Genomic DNA, 21,590 nt, shown 5'->3' with positions numbered 1-21,590 from the left:
GTCCAATACTTAAAAGCATGGGATTTTTTTTAATTAAAAGCGCAAGAGATTGGCTTATGTTTGAGAAAAAATAAATAAAACCCAGTGGTCCAATAATGGTGGTCCTACATTGGCTAATGCAGAGTTCAGTGAAAGCAGAGATCCAATATGTAAGGTCTAGAAGTGGCCTGAACTTTCACCTGTCCTTCAGGCTGTTCAAAGTTTATGGAGATGCTGGCTTAATGTTATCTTGGGGGAAGAGAGATAGTGAATGAGTGCATATACCATAAAAGATTTAGCCCTTTCGTTCTAAGATTAGAACTATGCTCACTTTTTCTTGGTGCTGACTTCATGCTTGTCTCTCTTTTCCTCAGTGCTGTCTCCATTGTGTTGCAACTGGTTGGTGTCTTGAGAATCAGGCCCTCCATTCAGCATCTTTGAACCTTTTAATGTTACAAAGACAAAAAGTTGGTGCTGCAATAGGTAAGCAGAAACCAAACTTAACAAAAGAGATGCAGAATCTTTTTTGCCTTTAATATCAACATCTGCACTATGAAAGTTTGCTACCCCTAATCCTAACATTTAACAGCAGAGAGAATATAATCGGAAAGCAAAAACACTGTACCAGATTCTGTCTATCTACCTAGCTCAGCCTCACAATTTCCTTGAGTATTTAAGTAAAACAAGCAGGCATTCTCCTTTTTACAAAGAATACTTAAGAAGCCAAAACCAACAATGGTATAAAATGCTGTTGAAATCCATCGCTTGCAAGTTAATCGGTGTTCTAACTATTTGCAACACATGCCATACAAATGAAAGTACTGGATAAGTTAAGTCAAGTCTGTTTAAGTCAAAAAAGCACATGGCTTATTAAAAAACCCCCAAAAAACAAAACAGACAGGAAATACAATGTGGTCAGCTTCAAGAGATTTTCAGTTCTTCTGGGGTATGGCGAGGCTGGAGACATGAAGGGGACTCTCATGCAACTGTAGCAGCTCTTCCTCCCCTGCTGAAACAAAGGCCACTTCAGGGATGTACTAAGAGACTACAGTAGGAAAGAGGACTGTGCATATTGTGGTACAATGATTTAAAAATCTCAATTTTCCACATCTGAAGACCCATTATCTTCTATATAATATGATGTGGCAGTATTTTACTGGAAGTTTTAAGAAAACAAAACTAAAAAGTATGATTAAGTAGTCTAGTACTCCATTTGTGTCAGTTACTGGGAGTAATGGACTGAACAGTGATCCAAGAAAGTTAAATTGCTCCATGAGTTTTACCACAAAACTAACTATATGTATATGCATTATAAAAAAAAAAAAAAAAAGAGTGAATGGTAAAATAGATTAAATTAACAAGCACTTTGACATTTAGATGTTATAGGCTTTAGTTTATACTTCAGGTAAAAAACAAAACAAACAACTGAACAGGGACAAGTTTTTCCTCCTGTCACTACAGGAAAAAAAGTCTCATGTTACAAGTAGAGTTTCTAATCAAAGATGCTACGGGTTGCTTAACTGAAGTCACTAAAAATATATCCCATTTTCACAGACACAAACTTTTCTACTTCCCCCCTCAATTCTATGTTCTAATTAAGAAGCATAAGACCCATCTTAAAACAATATTCTTCATAAAAAAAGGAGCCCAATCCTGATTCAGAGCACATGCAAGGTCAGATTTCAGGAAAACACTTGAGCAGCAGCCTCATTTTCTTGATAGAGGCAACAAATATACAGGTTTCCCTTCCTTTATGCTGTACATTAGGCCTGTGTGAAGTGGCTAGTATTCACTTTAAATTTGGCCGATACAAGGGACAGTGATTTGATGTGGTGATTCGAATTACTGTCCCGAATGATTCAGAGATTTGGCCGAATCGAAACAGGCCCCATTTCCTGCCTGCTCTCCCAGCCCCGTCAATGGCTGCCCCGCCCAGCCCCAGTATCCCAGAACTTAAAAATAAACAAACAAAAGCCCTGCACTCACTGGCTCCTGCCAGGCAGGGGAGCGACTCCTACTGCATGGGGGGGCTCTGCCACAAGCCCCGCCGACTGCTGCAGCAGCTGGTGAGTGCAAGGGTTTTTTTTGTTTTTCTTAAAGTGCTGGGATGCTGGGGCCAGGCAGGGCAGCCATTGACAGGGCTGGGAGAGTGGGAGGGGGTCAGGGGGCAGGGCCTGGTAGGGGTCCCCCTATGGTTCCCTCCTCCAACTCTTCCCCGCCCCGGCCAACTTACCAGCAGAGTTGTGGCTGCCTGAATCACCAAATCTCCAAAGCTTTTCTGAATCGATTTGAACCTTTTTAGCGATCTCCCAATTCAATTTGGATTTGGAGGTTTGGTCGCTGAATTGGGCCAAATCTCCTCTGAATTGAATTGGTAACCGAAGCTTCTCTCAGCCCTACTGTACATGTGCTCCTGGAAAACGGCACATAACCTGAATTTGTAAAATGGGTTCCCCATATGCAATGTAACAAATAGGGATACATTCCAAGACCTCAACTTTACTGATTCCCAGACCCATTTCTACCACTTTTACAAAACAATATTGGTATTCATCAATAACAGACAGTACACACAAGCACAGGGCACTATCATAATGGGGATGGTAACTACAGAAACACGTGTCGCAGACAGCGAATAAGGAGCACAGATCCACACAGGCATGCGTCACTCCCACAAAGCAGCTAACTTGCGGGCTTCCACCACGCTGATTGCATAAGAGTGAATTTACCTGGCATATAATGAATTTTGGGTATAAAAAGTGTCATCGCATAAGAGCAAATTCGCACATACAGAACCTGCATAAAGCGAGGGAAACCCATATGTATATTTTACTACTAGAATGCATACAGATTAATTTGTTCTTCGATAACCTCTTTCCATTTAAATCCAGCAGCCAAGAAAAATCTAACACATTCAGTTACTTTCAAAGAAAATGTGTGGGTATTGGTACCAAAAGCTGCTCAAGGGTGGGAGAAATAACACTCTCTTCCAGTTACCAAATAGCAAGAACCCTTATTATTCCATGCCAACCTTTAATTCATTGAATAATTTTTTATTGTAATGTCCCAAAAGTTGTTCTCTCATTTTCTGCAAAATAAAGGCCCCGAGCACTACCAGGAGTGACTAGAAATAACGGTCACAAGCTGGCAGAGAGTAGATTCAGACTAGACATCAGGAGGCGCTACTTTACAGTCAGGAAGGCTAGGGTCTGGAACCAACTTCCAAGGGAAGTGGTCCTCACTCCTACCCTGCAGGTCTTTAAGAGGAGGCTAGACAGATATCTTGCCGGGGTCATCTGACCCCGGTACTCTTTCCTGCCTGTGGCAGGAGGTCAGACTTGATGATCTGCTCAGATCCCTTCTGACTCTACTATGAAACTGTGATATTCCTTCAGCCAGTTCCATCTGCACCCTAGGATGAACTTCATCAGTCTGCTTTTTTTAATTCCTTCCAGTTGGTCAGGAGCACTCTCACCTGCTCTTTACTTATGATCTACAGCTCTTCTTCTTTGTATTAATTTGTTTTAGTTTTCTTTACTATAGGCTGTGCAGGGGGAGGGGGAAGCTTTCCCATGAAGGCCATGTGGAAGTGCTAATATAGTAGGAGGCTACTTAAGAGTGCTTACACACACCTTTCCTGCACACTCTTTAGTAGCTACTTAATCCACTTCTGGTCATATTCCATCATGATGCATTAAAGTGGTTAGGAGACTCAGAAATTACCTCCCTTTTACACCCCCAAAAAACAAGTGGTCAGTAACATTTTGCAGCAGGAATCTACCTGGCTCTGGGTGCAGACTGCTTCCAACCTGGGTTGTGTTGCCAGAGCTGGAGCCATCAGTACCCCTGGCAGTACCACTGCTTCTCCCCCCTGCCTAGGTGAAGCCCCCAGATGCTAAAACACCATAGAAGCCCCTTGGCTCTGCAGGCTGTAGGTTGCTAACCCCTGATTTGGTAGGTACCCATCTTCCTGACAGTCTTTGGGCCATCCCAAAGGAGCTGAATACAACTTCTTTTGGTTACTTTTTATAGTATTTTGGCCTCTAAATCCATTCCTACTGAAATTCCTTCCAAGTTCACCCTGACCATTTTCAGGGTTGTATTTAATACTTAATTCTATCTCCACCTTTCCAGAAGTTGTTAAGTGTTCAATTCCCCTGATATTTAATCTTCTGGATGTTAATTGCAGTCTAAGGTCTCTAGCCAGCTGCAGGCAATAGCATGTGAAATATGTCCACCCTATTACTGACATTTTGCTAGGACAGAACTCCTAAAGACAATACAGATAATTGCTTTCAGTGTTTGAAGACATGAACAGTAACAGGTAACTGAATTTCTCTTAACACTTACCTTGCTGTTCAAAAAATATAACTCAGCAATATTGAATGTATGGGGTAAAGACACAACCACCCGTACATATGGAACCAACAGCATAAATGTTTCAAGAGATGCTAGATCAGGGGTGGGCAAAATGCAGCCCGGGGGCCAGATGTGGCTCGCCAGGCCATTCTATCTGGCCTGCGGGGCCCCTAAAAAGTTTAGAAAATTTATATTAATCTGCCCTGGTCTGTCTGTCATGCGGTCCTCGATGGCTTGCCGAAATTCAGTAAGCGGCCCTCTGCCCAAAATAATTTCCTGCCCCTGTGCTAGATGAATGTTTGTAGCTTGGTTCTACGTTGTTAGCCTATGGGCAGATTTTGCAGCAAGACATCCTTATAACCTACCTAATGAAGTCTAGGACTTGTTTCAAAATAATAATAAAAAAGAAACCTATTATATTACATAACATTTGGACTACTGCAATCTGGAATCAAGTTGCTTAAGATGGAGATGGCGGGGAGTGCATATGAGGAAGCCACTACATACCTGTTTGCTCTTTCTCTTTTTCCGTTTTCTTATTCGTGCCTTTCTTCCACTGTTCTTTGGTTTTGTTTGCTTCTTCATGCTGTTTCTGCTCAGCAAGTGATTTATTCAGCACTTGAGAGAGGACAGAATCTCCTTCCCCAACCAGAAACATGGTCTTAAACTTGTTGTACAGCATGGTAGATTTCTCCATAATAACTTGGCTAACCTTGAACTTTCGTATCTGAAGATTCACAAATGAAACGTAACCAGACCTATATGCATATCTACTTTTTAATTTTTTTAAGTTATGCTCATCTTCCTTTATTAAAGGATACATAAATTGCTTAATCCAGTAAAATTCATTCAGCTTAAAAACAATGGCTAAAAAACATAATCCACTGAACTTTTGAAAGTTTTTAGGGTAAAGCAACATCTTACTTTCTTGAGTGTCAGAATCATCTCTGTGTGCTTCTGAGCTTGTTGCATTGTGACTTGAAGTGAAGCAAGCTCATCTAGGGCCTCAATGCATCTGTTCACATCCTATACAAAAATGAAGCAGTCGGTTTCAACTTTTAACTTTTGGTCCAGGATCGAATAAATATTTGGGGGGGGAGGGGAAGGAAAGGAAAGGGTTGATCATCAGTGTAAAAATATGCATTCAGACTAAAAAAAAAATACTGGCAGCTAGAAAACCTTAGTAGCACATGGAAATGATTAACACACCCAGATCTATTGATGAGAACACTGGACAACTTCAACTCATTCTTACCATATACCAAAGAAACAGTACTTCTTCATATTTTCATAGAAGAGACATACAGTAATTAAGTTTAACTCAAACACTTCAGCATTTGGTTTCAACACACAGCAGTTGGTTCAAAGTGTCAAACCTAAGTTCTCTTCTGTAACCCATGCTAAAGTTACACATGGCTTGGTACAAAGAAAATACTAAAAATAAAACTCACTTTGCACTTTCTGGTACTTCTGTGAGTTCACATTTTTAATACCCAAGGTGAAAATACAGGGCTTAAGGTTACTCCACAAGTTCAGCTATCCCCAAGACTTCACCAGAGAAGCCCTCTTCCTCAGCCCTTTCTTCCCTCTTCCTCAGATACTTTTGGATATCATTTAATATCATGGTTAAAATCAGTAAGATCCACATATCCATGTATGCCAAGTTCTAACACCAACTTTCCAGGTGAAAAAAATCCTACTACAGTCCTCCTCTTGCCCTCACTATTCTTCTCCTTCAACAAGCTGCTTCCTAGGTATCTCCAACCAAACTGGATCTCAATCACATATACATGGATGTTATTAATTGCCAAGATTTAACTTAAGGAAGGCAGCAAGGAAAGATTTGGGACTAACACTTTATGTTTGCTTAATGATAAAGCATGATCAGTTGGGACATCCTGGATGAATGGTGTGCTTCTACCCTGCAACCAATTTTTTTCTTGTTATGACTGCATACTGCAGAGATGTCAAAATTATGGTGTGTCATGTGGCAACATGTGCTGGAGGTGGGGGGTAAGCAATGGCTGCATTAACTCCCACTGCCTCCATTTGCTTTGCTACCATATCTGGATCTGGCAGGGGGCAGGTTAGGAAGGAGGGAGGGGGAAGTTTGACATACTTGGTATACTGTGTAACCACTACAAACCCGTAAGAAAGACTCCCCACTACTGCTAATATCTTTAAGTTTTAAGCCACTAATACAAATTCACTCAATTTTAAATTTTGTTTAATTGATGTAGAGCAATAAGGCCAGGCCAGTAGAGCAATACTGTATTTAGATAAAACTGAGGATCATATAAATAAAAATAAATTTTAAAAAATTAAAAATTTAAAAATAAATAAAATTTAAAAAAATAGTAAGGGGTTTTTTTTGTTTTTTTTTTAAATCTTAATGACAATTAAACCTCATTTTTGGATTTCAGTGTTACCAGCTTTTGGACATTTTCTGTGCATGAGTTCTGGGACTGATGCCTGATAACATTTGACAGCTCAGGATTCCTAATTTTTGAAGGATGGTGCTGTAGGTCTAGCTTCAGCCAGTAGATGCCAGAATGAACTCCCAAGTACTGAGCTACAGTTCAGGCTGCCACCATCAGGGGCTGCTGAAATGTCTGCTGCTTTTTGGTTCTAGAAACAGCACAAGGGACAGAGGCATGAGGAGCAGGCGGTCAAGTTTCCTTACATCATTTCCCATATGATGGGTGGAGAAATGGCAACACAAGCAATTAGGCAAGCAGTGACCTAAAAACAGTGTTCCATTCCTTCCTTCCCCCCACCCACCAGCACCCTAACAATTCGCTTCTTCACTGCTGTTAGAACAGGGGTGGGCAAAGTCCAGCCCATGGGCTGGATCTGGCCAGCAGCCAGACTCCATTTCCCAGGAGCCTCTGCCTGCATGGCTTGGGGCCAGTCTCAATGGAGACACTGTGGTAGCACAAGGCCAGGGTTGCCATGGAGGCCGGCCCCAGTTGCACGGGCAGGGCAGGGCAGGGCAGGGCAGGGGAGGGGAGGGGGCTGCTCCAGAGCCACTGGGATCTTGCAGTGGAGCAGCTTGGTCTGGGGCCAGGGTAGAGCCACAATTTGACCAAGTTGCCCCTGCCACAAGATACCAGCAGCTCTCCGCCTTGCACCCTGCCAGTGCAGCTGAAGCTCGTCTCCATGACAACCTCAGCCTTATGCTATCACAGCATAGCAGCTGGGGTCTCCATGGAGACCATCCCAAGCCAAGCAGCCAGGGGCTCCTGGGAAATGGAGTCCAGCTGCTGGCCAGATCCACCTTTTCACCCACCCCTGTGTTAGGATATCACACAATGGCAGGAGAGAGGCAGACCGAGAACAACACATCCAATAAGGAAGCAGATGGAAAAGTATCCTTCCCTCAATCCTAAACTGTAACCAAGAGAGAAAATCCACAATTTCTGTCTCATTTCTGTACATTTCAGGAAGTTTCTCCAAACAAGCACACTCAAAGTCCATCCAGGTGCTCATGATTAATCAGAAAACAAGTTCGGTTATTTTTAAAACAAAAACAGAACATACTTGTATGTTCATCATTAAACTTGAAGACTGGCAATGTTAGGAAAATAATAGAATTTAAGCAGTCCCCTACATAGCTTGATGTTGTGAGGTTTTAGTTGTATGCAAACGCACCACTTCTAGAAATCGTGTACATAAGAAACGTGCATGTTCAAAATGTCTATTTTCTTTGTCCAAGATGAGCAAACAATTTTAAACAACTGATAAAATGGTGAAAAGTAAAATAACGTTTTAGAACCCAGTTTGAAAAGTCTTGTTGTTTTGGATTTTTTTTTTTTAAACAGATGCTAACCCAAGGGCTCTTTGTATGTCTATAGTGCTCTCATTCAAGTAGAATGGTCACTCTGTAAACAGCAGGAATTCTTTCCCCTTTCAAAACACCCACAGGATCAGATCTCAACTATACATTCCAAAACATATTAGCTAAAGGCACTATGCATGTACACCAACTAACACAGCATACTCACAAGATTATCAATTTTGAGTGAATTTTTAATTTCTGCATGTATCCTTTGAAGCCGAGAATCCATTGATGTTTCTGTAAGATTAAAAATAATATTTTGACTGTTTGATCCATTGAACCAGAATGCTACCCCCAAAAAATTCTACAAACTTGATTTCCTGGCATAGAAAAGGTTTTTTAAAAAGAGTTGTGGCTAAGCAGTCTATAGTAGCTACCCATAGAAAACATACTATTTTGATCATAAGCATTATGGAGCATTTAAAAAGGAACTGGTTCACCAACACTGTTGTTATTGTTAAAAAATTAGACAGTAGTTGACAAGCTATGAAGCCATCTCTTTTCAGCATACGTTATGGTAGGAGACAGAAATAAGCTTTCAGTTTTTCATAGCTATAGCCAACTGTTACTCTGGATTTGGAATATGATCATTAACCCCAGGATTAGAAGCAAAAGATAAACATTTAGATCCCTATCTGAAGGCTTTTCTAAGTGTTGTTAGCTGGGTTCCTAGAAACTTAGCAGTCACTTCTCACTTAACTGTAGTCCAGTTTTGTCAAATATAACATCTGGTAAAATACAATGCACTTGTTTTCCCATAACAGAAAGTAAAGGCAAATGGAAGTAGTCAGTTCTTTAAATTCACATGCTGAATTATTTTATTTTGGAAAATAGCATACTGGGAACTGAAAAAAAAAGTATCTGGCCAGATGCATTTAGGCAAAAGCTCCCACCCTGCAAACACTGATGCTCAGATTTGTCACAACCTGTCAATCTTCTCCTGGTTCAGACTGAAAAAAGGTCTCCAAAACAGCAACGCTTCACTCATTCCTATTAATGCATCCTGAGCAGGCTACTATATAGAAGCACTCAAAAGGCTGCTCAAGGGAGTGACTAACTGAAAGACTCAGTTCCAAAAGAACTAGGGCAGCTGCTTCTTCACTGTGGATCCTGAGCCTTCCACTAAAAATAATGGAGACAAAGAAAGAAAAGCTACTAAGGGGAAAAAGAGTAAAGGAGGATGGCATTAAAAAAAAAAGTGATCTGGATTGTTCCCAGGGCCAACCCAGTTCCAAAGACAATAGTATTAAATAGCACAGAGAGGTAAAAGGGAGTGACCTGCCCTGCAAAAGTTTCATTAAGAGTCTGGGCTGGTGTATGAAGATGCAGAGGCTATTATCAACTGTCTGGAATAGGAGGCCCTTCTTCTGGCAGAGTTAAGTGTTTTCAGTAGAGGATTACTTTAAAAGCTAAGCACCTCTTGACCTTTTCTGCTATTATGAGACAACAAGGGGGACCAAGTAACACCTATAGCAGTCCTATTCGGAGTGCAGAGAACTAGAAACTTTGGTTCCTTTAGGAGAAAGATTCTGTTCACTGCTGTCCAGCTGAAATACTAATCAAAAGCTGGAATGACAACAGCCAAGAAAGAAGTGCATTAGAAGTGCTGTTTGCACTGCTGAAGGAAGTTACTTCAAACCATACATGCTGGCTCTGCATCTGCAATTGCAGGAAGCAGTCACAGCACGGGTATCCTTGACTTATGATCCAAAGACTCCTCACTAATGATATAAAAGACACAATTTGTGTTTTAAAATTAGGTTTAAAAAAAAAAAAAAAGTCTGAACAGCTTCTTCAAACTAACCTCGCTTCTTCTCCATCTTCTTAACTTCTGGTTTCTTGCCTTCCTCTTTACTCTGCCTATCAAAAATGTTAAAGATTTTACAACAATTGACATCTTTTAAAAGCTGTATGTAAAACATCTTTTAATGAGATGTGTTTTAGAGATGCTTTAGTGAAACATTAGCAAAAGGGAAAAGGCAATCCCTGATCTTGTATAACTAATGGTTACATTTTATTTAAAGAAGATCCTGTAGGCAGAAGATTGTAGTCCATTTTTGTCAAATATAAAACTTCAGAGGATTGTAGTCACTTAATTGTAGTCTATTTTTGTCAAATACAACGCCTGATAAAAACGATGAACTTGCTTTCCCATAACAGAAGGTAAAGGCAAATGAAGCAGTCAGTTCTTTAATTCACATGTGCTGAATTATATTCTGGAAAATAATATGCTGGATATGCTACTGGCAAATGGAAAAGGGTATCTGGCCAGACAACAGGTTTGCTATCAACAGAAGTTAGTGTTTTCAGAGCAAATGGAAACAAACAAAAGTCAAGGAAATAAATATATATTTCTAAATTTTATTCTTTATTTATTCTACAGAAAAAAAGAGTTGTAACCTATGAAACATTTGTGCATGCAAAATCTTTAACTGTAAGACCATTTTAATGACTAGTACACTTTGAAAGTGGTAAATGATTCCACCTCAGTTATGCATAGGAATTTGGGAAAAAGTGATCATGTAGCCAAAAAACCCGAAACAAAACCTCCCAAAACCCACACACCACAAAACAGTGCAATACAACAGTAATGAAGTAAAGATATCTACAAAACAAAGTAAATTCTTAAGTATCCTACTAGTTATATTGTATATTAAAAACCAAAATTGTAAAATCAATTGTATATCAAAATCAAACTGCATTTTAATTTTAAGGACAGAAGGGTAAAGAAGAGTAAGGGTTTTAGCCTATTTATTTATTATTTTTTAAATCTCCTGGCTCTCCCTCTTTGGGTGGGGGGAGGGGGGAAAGAAAAAAAAAAAATCACTAAAGTTATGAAATCTTTGACTGAAGCAAAAGTAAAGTTTGATACTCCACTACATGTTCAGTAACTATGACAAACCACTGCTTATCAAAAATCTCCAGTATGTCACATTCAGTTCTCACTTTGCTTGGCAAGCCCCAGCAGGCTTTAGGGGCATGTTTTGTAATTCATATACTGACTGCTTTTGAAGCTTTCAATACAATAGATGTTAGAAGACATACAGAAAATAAGTCAGTCCTTCCCCTTTCATGCTCATCACATCCTACACTTTCCTTTCATAATCTATAAAACTATGGAGTCATGGATTTCTTAGTCCTTAGGATTTCTTCTTCTTATCAATTATACAGACCCCCTAAGGAGAAATAGCAACAATGTCTGTTTGGCTCAGATAAAAATGGCTAATATTAATGATATAAAAGGGGCATCTTATTAGAGATGAAGATAAACTGACGAAGAACAAGTCATCTTATTTTCATTCAACTGGCTGAGAACCTTACAGAAAGACAATGTAGACAGAAAACATATAAATATATATCTTATATTAGCTTTAGCATCAACACTGGTCACTACAGTCCATGATATGCTGTATCCCAATACTGCAACCAACAGCTTCTCTCTATAATTACTCAAGTGCACCTGGGATTAGTTCCTCAGAGATATGAAGCAAATTAGACACCTGTTTCAAAAGGAAGAGGCTTTTTTTTTATATAGACATTAGTATAACCAAAGCAATACACTACAAATTTGTTGCAGAAATAAAAGATATACTACAGAATTTACATAATACATTAAAGCAGTTGCGAAGAAACGGTAAGGCAGGAGATGCTTACCATTTGGCAGCTAGCCAGGAAGAGAAATTAGTTTAGGGCTCTAGGGAAGGAGGGGTAGAAGAAAAGAGGAAAGGTCTGAGGAGAACAACAAAAAGGCCGGGTTTCTGTTAATGGGTGTGGAAAAGTTAGCAGAGAGAGGGCGTGCGTTAAAATGTTGTCATTACATGTTGAGGGAGGGACCGTTTTCTTAGCTGTTCTCCCAGAGTTGTTACCTTGTTCTCCCCTTCTTTCTCCCTCCCACTAATTGTGGGGCTGGGTACATCATGATCTCCTGGTGGCTCCTTCTTCACCCATTCCTGGAATTGCTCTCCAGAATAGGGCAGATTTCTTTCTACTGTCCCCACCCCCCCCAAGTTTCTGGCAGTATCTTCTCTCCGTGCGGATGCTTGGCTTGTTTGTGATAATTCTCTTCTGAGTGTAGAGTGCTCTTGAAATCACTCAACTGGCTTTGCAGAGCCAGAGTAGCATAAGGCAGAACCTTTTCCTTGTTCTGTCTGACGGTGTGGACTCCAGCTGCCAGACAGAGAAGGAAATGTTTTCCAGGGGACCCTATGCATTCCACAACCTGACGAGAATTCCAGTCACGGAGTTAATGGGACCCAGCCCTCTCAGCCTCATATATATTCCAGATGAAAGTCCGGAACAGTTTTATTGGACAGAATTAGTTCTTTCTTCACAAGAGCAGGCTTGAATATGGGAAGAATCCTTAATATCTACATTTTTAAACAGAATCTGTCAACTTTGTGCTTATGTTAGGAAGCCTAAGTCACTGGGAAAGGGAATCCAAAAAATATAACAAGCATCATTGTATTTTCTCCCATCCTCCCCCAAATCACACTTGTTATCTCATCTACTGAATTACGAAAATTGACCCTCTGTTCATGTAAATATTAGAAAAAACAATACCACTAGGAAGAAGGGGGGGGGGGAGGGGGAAACCACTAGCAGATATAATTGCAAACTATTTGAAAAGGAATTCTCTCTCGGATTTTGTGTCTCATTTTATTAATCTTACAATTACTGCTACAAGTTTGCACAGCCAACAAAGAATTATACTCACGGTTCAGTTTCCATCTGCTCTTCTTGCTTGCGCTTTCTTTCTCCTACTTCTCGCTCATGTTGGCTTTTTAACACATTTCTTCTATGAGCTCCCTGAAAATTTCTTCCTCCTTTTTTCTTCTGTTTCATTTAACAGAGTTTAGGAATGGAGTGGGGAGAGAGAAGGGGTCTTTAGACTACTGCAAATCAAGAATATTAATAGTTAAACCTACCTGCCATAAATTTTAGACCTACAGCATTGTTCCATTCAGCAGAAATATTTGAACCCGGAATTCCCACAGAATTAACCCTAACCAACCACTGTGGGCTACGAGATTCTTGTGCACGTGTTAGAATTGTGAAATCTGACTAGTATTTTCCTTCACTTTCCTTTCTCCAGAAGTAAGAATGGGCCACAAACTCCCAAAGCTGAAGCAACAGAATCTATGTGATTAGATTAGAACGTGATTAGATAGCCACACACTACTTCTGTCCTCTCCAAATAATCACAAAAGTCTTAATGTTTTCTGAAGAAGCTTTTATAACAAAAGCTAACAGAAAATAAAAGTCCAGATATACATTAATGAGAACACACACCTTATCACCTTCCTGCTCTTCTCCTTCCTCCTCAGAATCGGAAGCTGACGCAGAGCCCACTTTGGCAGCATTCTTCCTTTTTGGCTCAGCCTCCTTTTTTCCTTCCTTTTTATCAAGGTCCTTCCTTGGTTTGTCTTCTTCCTTTTGACTCTCCTCATCTTTTTTCACATGCTTTTTTGGTTTTTCTTCTGGTCCTTTTTTCTTGGCCTTATCTTCCTCATGAACTCTAAAAAGTTTAAGAAAATTTTAGTCAATTATATATAGGCCATACCTAAACTTCATAATCCTCATTTTAAGCTAGTCTAAAAGGGTTTAATCATACGCTCTAGTATTTGGAGGATTGAGGCCTCAGAAATACAGGCTTCTTATTTTTAAGAACCTGGTCTCCAAACACACACACACACACACACACACACACACACACACACCCCCCCCCCTAATTTTAAACATTCCAATAAGCAGCTTCAATGGAACTGCTCACATGCAAAGGTGTTTACAGGACCAGGGTTTGGGTCACCACTACTAATATTAAATTAGTTACACTAGAAAGATTTAAGGCTCATTTCTTATACAGCTGCATGTTACAAAGATCAAGTTTCAAATATATGAACAATTGATTCATTCTTTCAAACACCAGGATGTTTGAGAAGATTACAGAAACCACAAGACAGGGAAAAGTAAGCTTTACAAACATGAAGGCTAGGGACAGACATTACACACAAACCAGTTTAAGTGATCAGAAACTGGTTTAAACCTGTAACAGAACTGATGTTCAGTGCACATAAGCCAGTTTGAAAATGGTTGAAACCAGTATGAGATAAACTTAGTTGAATATAGTATTACACTTAACTGATTTGGCTCAAACCGGTTTTTGCAATGTCGGTCCCAGATCCCTTGCTGGTTTAAGATAAAGCAGACACCGCCAGCATCCCAGCATGCTCTTTGGACTGGGCAGGGCTCCCTGCTCCACAGCAGGGCTGGCCCCTCCCTTCTGCTCCCTGGCCAAAGCTCTGGCAGAGACTTGCAGGCACATCAGGGTCTGCTGGCTTCCCCCTGCCCTAACCGCCCCCTCACTAGTCAAGCAGGAAACCCCCCACTCCCTCCCATCTCCTACAGCAGGGACCCCAGCTCCTAAGCATGTGGTATGCTAGCTAGTTAATACCGACGTGTCTGTGTGCGTGAATGTCTTCGATTTCACAGGGGCAGGCAGACAGAACAGTGACCACTTAGGGCATTTTGGAGCTAGTCAACGGGTAAGCTGTTTAAGAAGAGTTTGATGTAATGGAGAGAGGCTATTGTTTTGCTGATGAGGTAATAAATACTGTTTTCAGCCCCCTGCTGGCTTGCTCCCCTGTCAGTTTGCTGCAGACAGTATGATGAAGCAGGGGGGAGATTGAAAAGCTCCATATCATCAACACATGCATACACTGCACACCCTCCCCCCTTGCCTCAGAGTGCTAAGATGGGGCTAGGGTCTGGCAACACTCCTGCCCCTTGAGCAGGGAAAAGTCTGGGATGGTGCACGTAGGCCTCCCTCAGAGTGTTCTGCTGGGGCCTGGCCACACCCTCTCCCCACCTCAGCTCAGCCCTGTGCAAAGGAAGAAAGGATCGCTCTAGCACCCCCCTGCTTCTAGCCTAAGCCACTGCAGGCATGTGCCTGAATTTCCTCAGTCCAGAGAGAACATCTATGCAGTTGCAAAGTGATTCAATCTAGCCAGGTTAGAATAACCTGCAAAGATTGAATCAGTTCAGGCTCAGGCTTTTTGAATGTCTGTCCCTAGCCTTTTCAAAGTGTTAGAGTTCTCCTGATGTCAGCTTGTTAGATTTCTTTTTTGTGGTGGGGGGAATGGCAGACCTTTCGTAAAGCAGATATAAAAGGCTCTTCAGTAAGCTAATAGTTTTTTTTGTTGGGTAGTCCTTCTCTCTCTTTCATCATAAATGTAGGCATCTGTTATGAATATATACAGGGACAAATAAGAAAAATGTCTGCATAACTTCTGCAAATTAGGGACAGAAGAAAAGGTCTTAATGTTTTTATTATCCAGGAGTTTAAGCTGTCACATCATCCTTACAGTCCTTTGCTTCATCTCCTGAAGCAAGGTAACATGCATAACAAACTTTGGGTAGGAACTCAACAACATTTACATTAACTCATGAAAAACAATCATTTGCTTTAAAAATATGCAAAGAGATTTTATATAAGCCAACTCACATGTCACTCTCTGGAGGACACAGTGTTTTCACCAGTTTGGGTCTGCCTCTTGGTTTTGGAACCTTTGTTTCTGTAGCTAATGTATAGAAAGACCAGGTTAGTCTACAGCCAGTGCTGAAAGCTAGTCAAAATGCCTGCCTGCCTTCATTATCATAAAAATTCAAACTATAACTTACACATGAAGACGGTACAAGAGACCCTTGCCATTTGCGGGGAATACATTCTAGAGATCTCTGTGAATGGGGAAATCCGCAAATACTGTGCTGTATGGATAACAGGCTAGGATAAACAGGTGGGATCCTTGCTGCACTATCAATCACTTTTCTTTCAGGTACCACGATTAAGGGAACAGATTAATGCTGAAATACTGCAATATACTGAATGTAAAAAGTATCACCAGAGTGCAGTAACAAAGTGTCATAATGCTGTGCGGGGAGAGAGTGTGGGTTGGTGTAACGCACCGCGAATATCTGAAACTGCGAATTGCAAATCTGCAAATGGGGAGGGTCTCCTGTATTAAATTATGAACAGAATTCCTTTAAAAAAAATTAACATCTCAGTAACATTTTAACAGGTTTGTAAAGGCTTAAATGCAGTGATTCCCATTGCTTTTTCTCTGTGCGCTTTAAGAGTGACCCATCTCCTGTTGCTGTCGGTCTATTATTTTAATTATGGAACAGCTAGAGAATAACAGAACCAGAAATTTAGTGAAAATTACTTAAATTATCCAGGTCATTCCCAGGAAGAACACAACTGTTCTGAATAGTATACTTGCTAGTATGAGTTTTATATGTCCTGTATTACAGAATCCAAAATCCCAAAGAAAGTGATCTTTCACAATATTATTGGATATCACTGTCAGGAGCAAGTACTTTGAGAAATACAGACAACATAACATTGTCTTACTTCCATTATGATATGCTAAATAATTTCACTACTTTTCTAGTATTCATACCCTTAAAATACTGTACCATAGGCACATTTTACATGAGATACTCCTCTCTAAAATGGCAAAACATGTCTCCATTGGCAGGAGATACTGGCCTGCTGTTCCCGGTGGACATGTTGTTAGGAAACATGCTACCCAATGTTTGAAGTACTGATAATGTCAGCAAGAAGAACTGCTAAGCAACAGATGCACATGCTACAGTACCACTAGGGGATTCTGCACGTTACCTAGCAATAGATTCTCCAGGGAGTGTTAGAAGCATGTTGCTTAGGTACCTCCTGCTACTACTCTGTATAAATAATGCACTTCAAATATAATGCCTTCCAGCTGTTCAAAATATTTTGCCCATCTCTTTAAAGTAATAAAATAGGAAGTTATGTTTTACTAGAAGGAACTGTGAATGACTTAGGTTGAAGTTCGGTACAACTTCCATTTCTTCCTAGCTGTCATGTCAAAAACAAAAACAACCTGGTATAAGATTAGTTAAGCTATAGTTGCGCTTTGAAAAATAGTTTTGTTTTTATCATGCCTGCTGGATGGATAGAAGTGAATCAGAGTAATGAACTATCCATTTCTCAGATCACAGGCTAGTGCAGTCATATATAACTGCTGCAAGAATCATTTTTCAACATAATTTTAACCTGTGATTTTTAACGAGATTTTGCTCAACAAGAATATTTGCATAATAATTATGGTCCACCCTAAAAAGCAAGTAAAATAAAGTAGCTATAAATTAAGCCCTGCTATACTAACTCCCACCCTCAAATAATGCACAATTAGCAGCAATATTTTTCAAATTATCCAAATTTGCAGATTGTTCCTAGAAGAACACATTTGCTTTGGAATACCTAAGATGTAAGATACTGTAGGGGGTATAGGAGCTATGGGGAACAATATGGGGTTGGAGAATTTCTTTAAAGAAAATTAAAAATGGTAAATATGTCTATTTTGATAAACAGCAGGGAGAATGGAACTGTCTCAGAGTAGAAACTATGGCCTCTATAAAAAGATAAAGCTCATTTGTGTGGGAAACAAAAGGTGGCCAAAAGACTGCAATATAAACTCCCACAGGAACCCAGGATTATTGCATCTCTCTCCAGGTTCAAGGTACATTTTTTGATCTTGCCTTATCTACTAAAGATATAAAAAATGCACGCATGACAGTCCAAAACAAACAAACCCCAAGAAATACTTCAATGAACACCAGGTAGCCAGGGAAGAAAGAGAGATGAGAACAAACATGACTGATATTAGTCATGCTGACAAATGTGCTCCTGGAAGGTGTTCAAATGTTATGTAAAATATAACTGGATTAATATGTGAAAGCCTCTATATGGCTATGTTTTTTTATAGATCACCTTTTTTTAATCTTATTTATATTTCTTTTGACTCCACACACCTATGATTTGGTTTTGTCTCTAGAAACCTTTAATCATAGATTTATTTTATCTTGTGTCAACGCAACTGGTGACTCAAGAATGCTCATTCATTTTTTTTACTTAATTATCTTAAATGGTATAAATTAAGAATAAAAAATGTTCCTAGTTTCCAGCATAATACAGCCTTGTTAGTTTTAATGCAAAATAAAATAAATCTCAGATACTATTAGCAAGTATTATTAAAATACATGTTTCAGAATCTTTTATGCCCACAGCAGTATTTTTCTTGCTGCCCTATATAATGACACATGTGGGTATTAGTCAGCTGATGTAACTTCAGTCACAGTTAACTCTTGGGTTTACTGCGCAACCTTTTCTGGTGTCACAGATGCTCTAAATGGCACCTCCATAGGCATCTCCTTCATGCAGGAGGGCTTTAAATAACCAGGTTATAGAATGCTCTTTTCTTCCCCTGCTCTTTCCTTTGTTACCTGTAGAAATGCCCTTTGATTTCAGTATCAGTTTTAAAGCCCTTGTGAAAAATATAAACCTTTGTTAAGCCATGCTCCATAGAAATACTTGACTCTTATTGGATGCTTAACAGACCAGGAAGTTCTGTGGTAGCTTTAATATCTGCCTCACAGCACCTGATGAAGTGAACTTGGGTTAGTTAGTTTATCAAGGTGCATTATCTACCTTGCCTTCAGCTTTAATATCACCAGCATACTGCAGGTGACTTATCAGGATACAAGGGATCTATACTTCAGATATTACAGCACAAAATAAGTTTAAGTCCTTTTGTGTGTTGAGTATCTCAGCCCAACACTACATTGTTTTGGACTTCAAGTTTGCCTTAAGCACTGTATCAAATGTTGTATAATACTTCTGACTGTGCATAAATCCTCTCAATTTCTATTTGCCCCTCTCCCCCCATATTTTAAGTCAGATGTATGAAAAAAAGTTACCTGCTGGTCTTCCTCTTTTAGGGCTTACTTTTGGAGCCACAGTCACTGTGGATGTTGCTGCCACTGCTGCAGGTGTTACCATTGTTGTAGTCTCTTCAGTTTCTGCTTGTTTTTCAGCCTATTATACAGCATACAAATTGCATGAGTTAGGATAAAAATCTTTTTCTTCAATCTTTTCCAAAAAATGGAAGTTTTAGTAACTTAGGCTACATTTAAATACAATTACTTTACCCTTTTGGCACTAACATACCACACAAACCATTTTTATATTTTATTCTTTTAAAAACACACAAATACGCCATAACATACATGCCCAACCCAAGTTACATTAAAAGCAATAAATTACCCCAAGAGAAATCAGAAGGATGATTCACAATATTAATTCTTGCATTATTCTTGCAATTCTTTCAGCACTTACGTAAAAAAATAAAATTTAGTTACTATCTGAACTGGGTACCTAGTGCCCTATGATCTATTACAACTGGGTTACTACTGTTTATCTTCTGAACAGACATGCTTCTTTAAAGAAATATAAATCTCTCCAACTTAACAATATAACATCTGTAGGGGAAACTGTTTTAAGAACCAATTATGTCTCTAGAACCTTCTGGTAAAGTCCTGAAAAGTGCCTCACTAGAAGAAATTGCATAAAAGAACCCTAGATGGATAGTCTCCCAAACTTCTAACTCTTTTTGCCAGTGTAACCACTAACAGGAAAACATTTTATCAGGAAGCACAGGAAACATTACTCAACATATATTTATAGAGGGTTCAGATATTACCTGATATCACACTATTTAACTAGTCTTCAGATGGCCCTCTTAAAAAAGCTGCTTTAAAAAACTGGAAAAACTGAGAATAGAAGAAAAAAAGGCTAGAACTGAATTTCAACCAAAACACTTGAAACTTCCAATTAGCACTCATCTACACAGAACTCCACTATATTCTTGATAGAGACACTGTTCCTTGTATTTTCAAGGACACCATTAAAGATCAAGTTTTCAGAATATATTTGAGGATAGTTTCAAGATTTGCTCAGGAAGTCCACAAATTCTAGGGTATGGATACTCATTAAAAGGAGACAAAGCATCTTAGGTTCCAAACCAAGAACAGGAGTTTGAAAAGATACCAGGGGAAAAAAATTCCCAGAAAGAGAACTTCCAAAGACGCCTAATTAATATTTATCTTTAGCAGAGACATGTTATAGGTACCACACAATCAACTGGTTAATTACATCATTAATTACTTACATTTAAACCAGCTACACATGCAAAGTAGCTATCATACCATAAAAAGCTCCAACCAGCTATGAAGTTAGACCTCAAAATTGTGTAAACATGATAGAAATTTGCTATTGACCTTTAATTGGCAGTTGGAACAGGTTCTCCCTTATGGCTGGGAGACCCATCAGCTGACAGACCTCCCAGTCACAAGGGTGCACCACGCCCAGCATAACGCACTCAGGCCCAGAGGATCACAGCAGCCACGATCCCCAAGGTTCGGGGGTACCTGAAGCCCTTGGACCCGAAGGATCATTGCTGCTATGAAGCCCAAGGCTCGGAGATCCAACGAAACCTCAGGGTTCACATGGGCTGCTGGGAATGAGAGCCCCTTCGTGTGCAGAACTCTGGGTCCCAGCTGCATGTGGCCCCCACGCTTGGAAGACCCCTCAGCCAAGTGGGCTCCCGGCCATGGGAGCCTGTTCCTTGCCGAGGCAGGGGGGCCCAAGATCAGGCTCCCCCTATACTGGTAATACAGAGCGACTGGACCTAATGCATGATCCCACAATAACACCTTCTGCCATGCACGTGCAGCATGGCAGGAGGTGCAATTATATGGATCACACATTAGACCTCGCCTTACCTTTACCTGCACATGTAGGAGGTGGCTTTAGTGGCTAAACTATAACAATTCTCTTAAATTCTTGAAGACTTAATGATACAGTCTTTATTCTTATGCATCCTATTCACATCATATGTTTAATTAGTTGACCTGAAGGACGCTATTTTTTACAGGTTGTTTTGTCAAAGATTTGATATAAAACACAAACTCCTTGCAAAAGATACTGTCTTTTAACAAGGAACAAGGTCTTTGAAAGCACCATACACCAATCCCTATTGTAAGAAGTCCATGGGATAAAAACCAGACAAAGAATCCTGCTCCAAAGAAAACAGAATTTCCCTTGTTTCAACTCACAGCTATCAAATCCATTGGGAATGTCAAATGCAGAAGCAAACCTCTTAACTGCTTATAAATTCAAAGGAGAAGTTCCAACAAGATTCATACAATAGCTATCTGCCTTGTCCTGAATGAGATTTGCACCCTTAGCAGTTCAGAATATAAGCCGATTCCCAATTTCTAGAAATTCTACTACTGTACCAAGAAGTAAATTGTGTCTACAGAGAGGTGCAGTCTTACAAAGACAAAATTTCCTCATTCAGTCACTGTCTTATACAAGTAACTGGAGTTCTTGGAGGCCAAATACCAAGAGTTTCGAAAGAACTACAGATTGTGAAACCTTTCTTCGGACAACCAGACTAGAAATCAAGGTCTCAGAATATCTGGGGGCGATTCAGATCTTCAAAAAACTACTCCTAAAACTACATGAAGCAGCTGAGAG

At 39.8% G+C, this 21,590-nt stretch overlaps 1 protein-coding gene across 6 annotated transcripts in view; it reads right to left on the bottom strand.

Annotated features, from left to right (window-relative positions):
* PSIP1 (PC4 and SRSF1 interacting protein 1) overlaps positions 1-21,590 on the bottom strand; it is a 48,321-nt gene that overhangs the window by 3,221 nt on the left and 23,510 nt on the right. For 3 of the 6 annotated variants that reach the window (XM_019483849.2, XM_014604844.3, XM_006270843.3), the window contains 9 exons: positions 18,971-19,088; positions 15,678-15,753; positions 13,466-13,691; positions 12,891-13,009; positions 9,981-10,036; positions 8,343-8,413; positions 5,263-5,364; positions 4,846-5,065; positions 311-422 (listed from right to left, as the gene is read on the bottom strand). In XM_019483849.2, coding sequence (XP_019339394.1) covers positions 311-422; positions 4,846-5,065; positions 5,263-5,364; positions 8,343-8,413; positions 9,981-10,036; positions 12,891-13,009; positions 13,466-13,691; positions 15,678-15,753; positions 18,971-19,088 — 1,100 coding nt within the window. The other 3 variants (XM_059724704.1, XM_019483850.2, XM_019483851.2) reach the window with 3 other exon arrangements.

This window comes from Alligator mississippiensis, chromosome 3 (assembly GCF_030867095.1).
Source record: "Alligator mississippiensis isolate rAllMis1 chromosome 3, rAllMis1, whole genome shotgun sequence".
Classification (NCBI taxonomy): Eukaryota; Metazoa; Chordata; order Crocodylia; family Alligatoridae; genus Alligator; species Alligator mississippiensis.
This window is presented reverse-complemented; position numbering and strand designations above follow the sequence as displayed.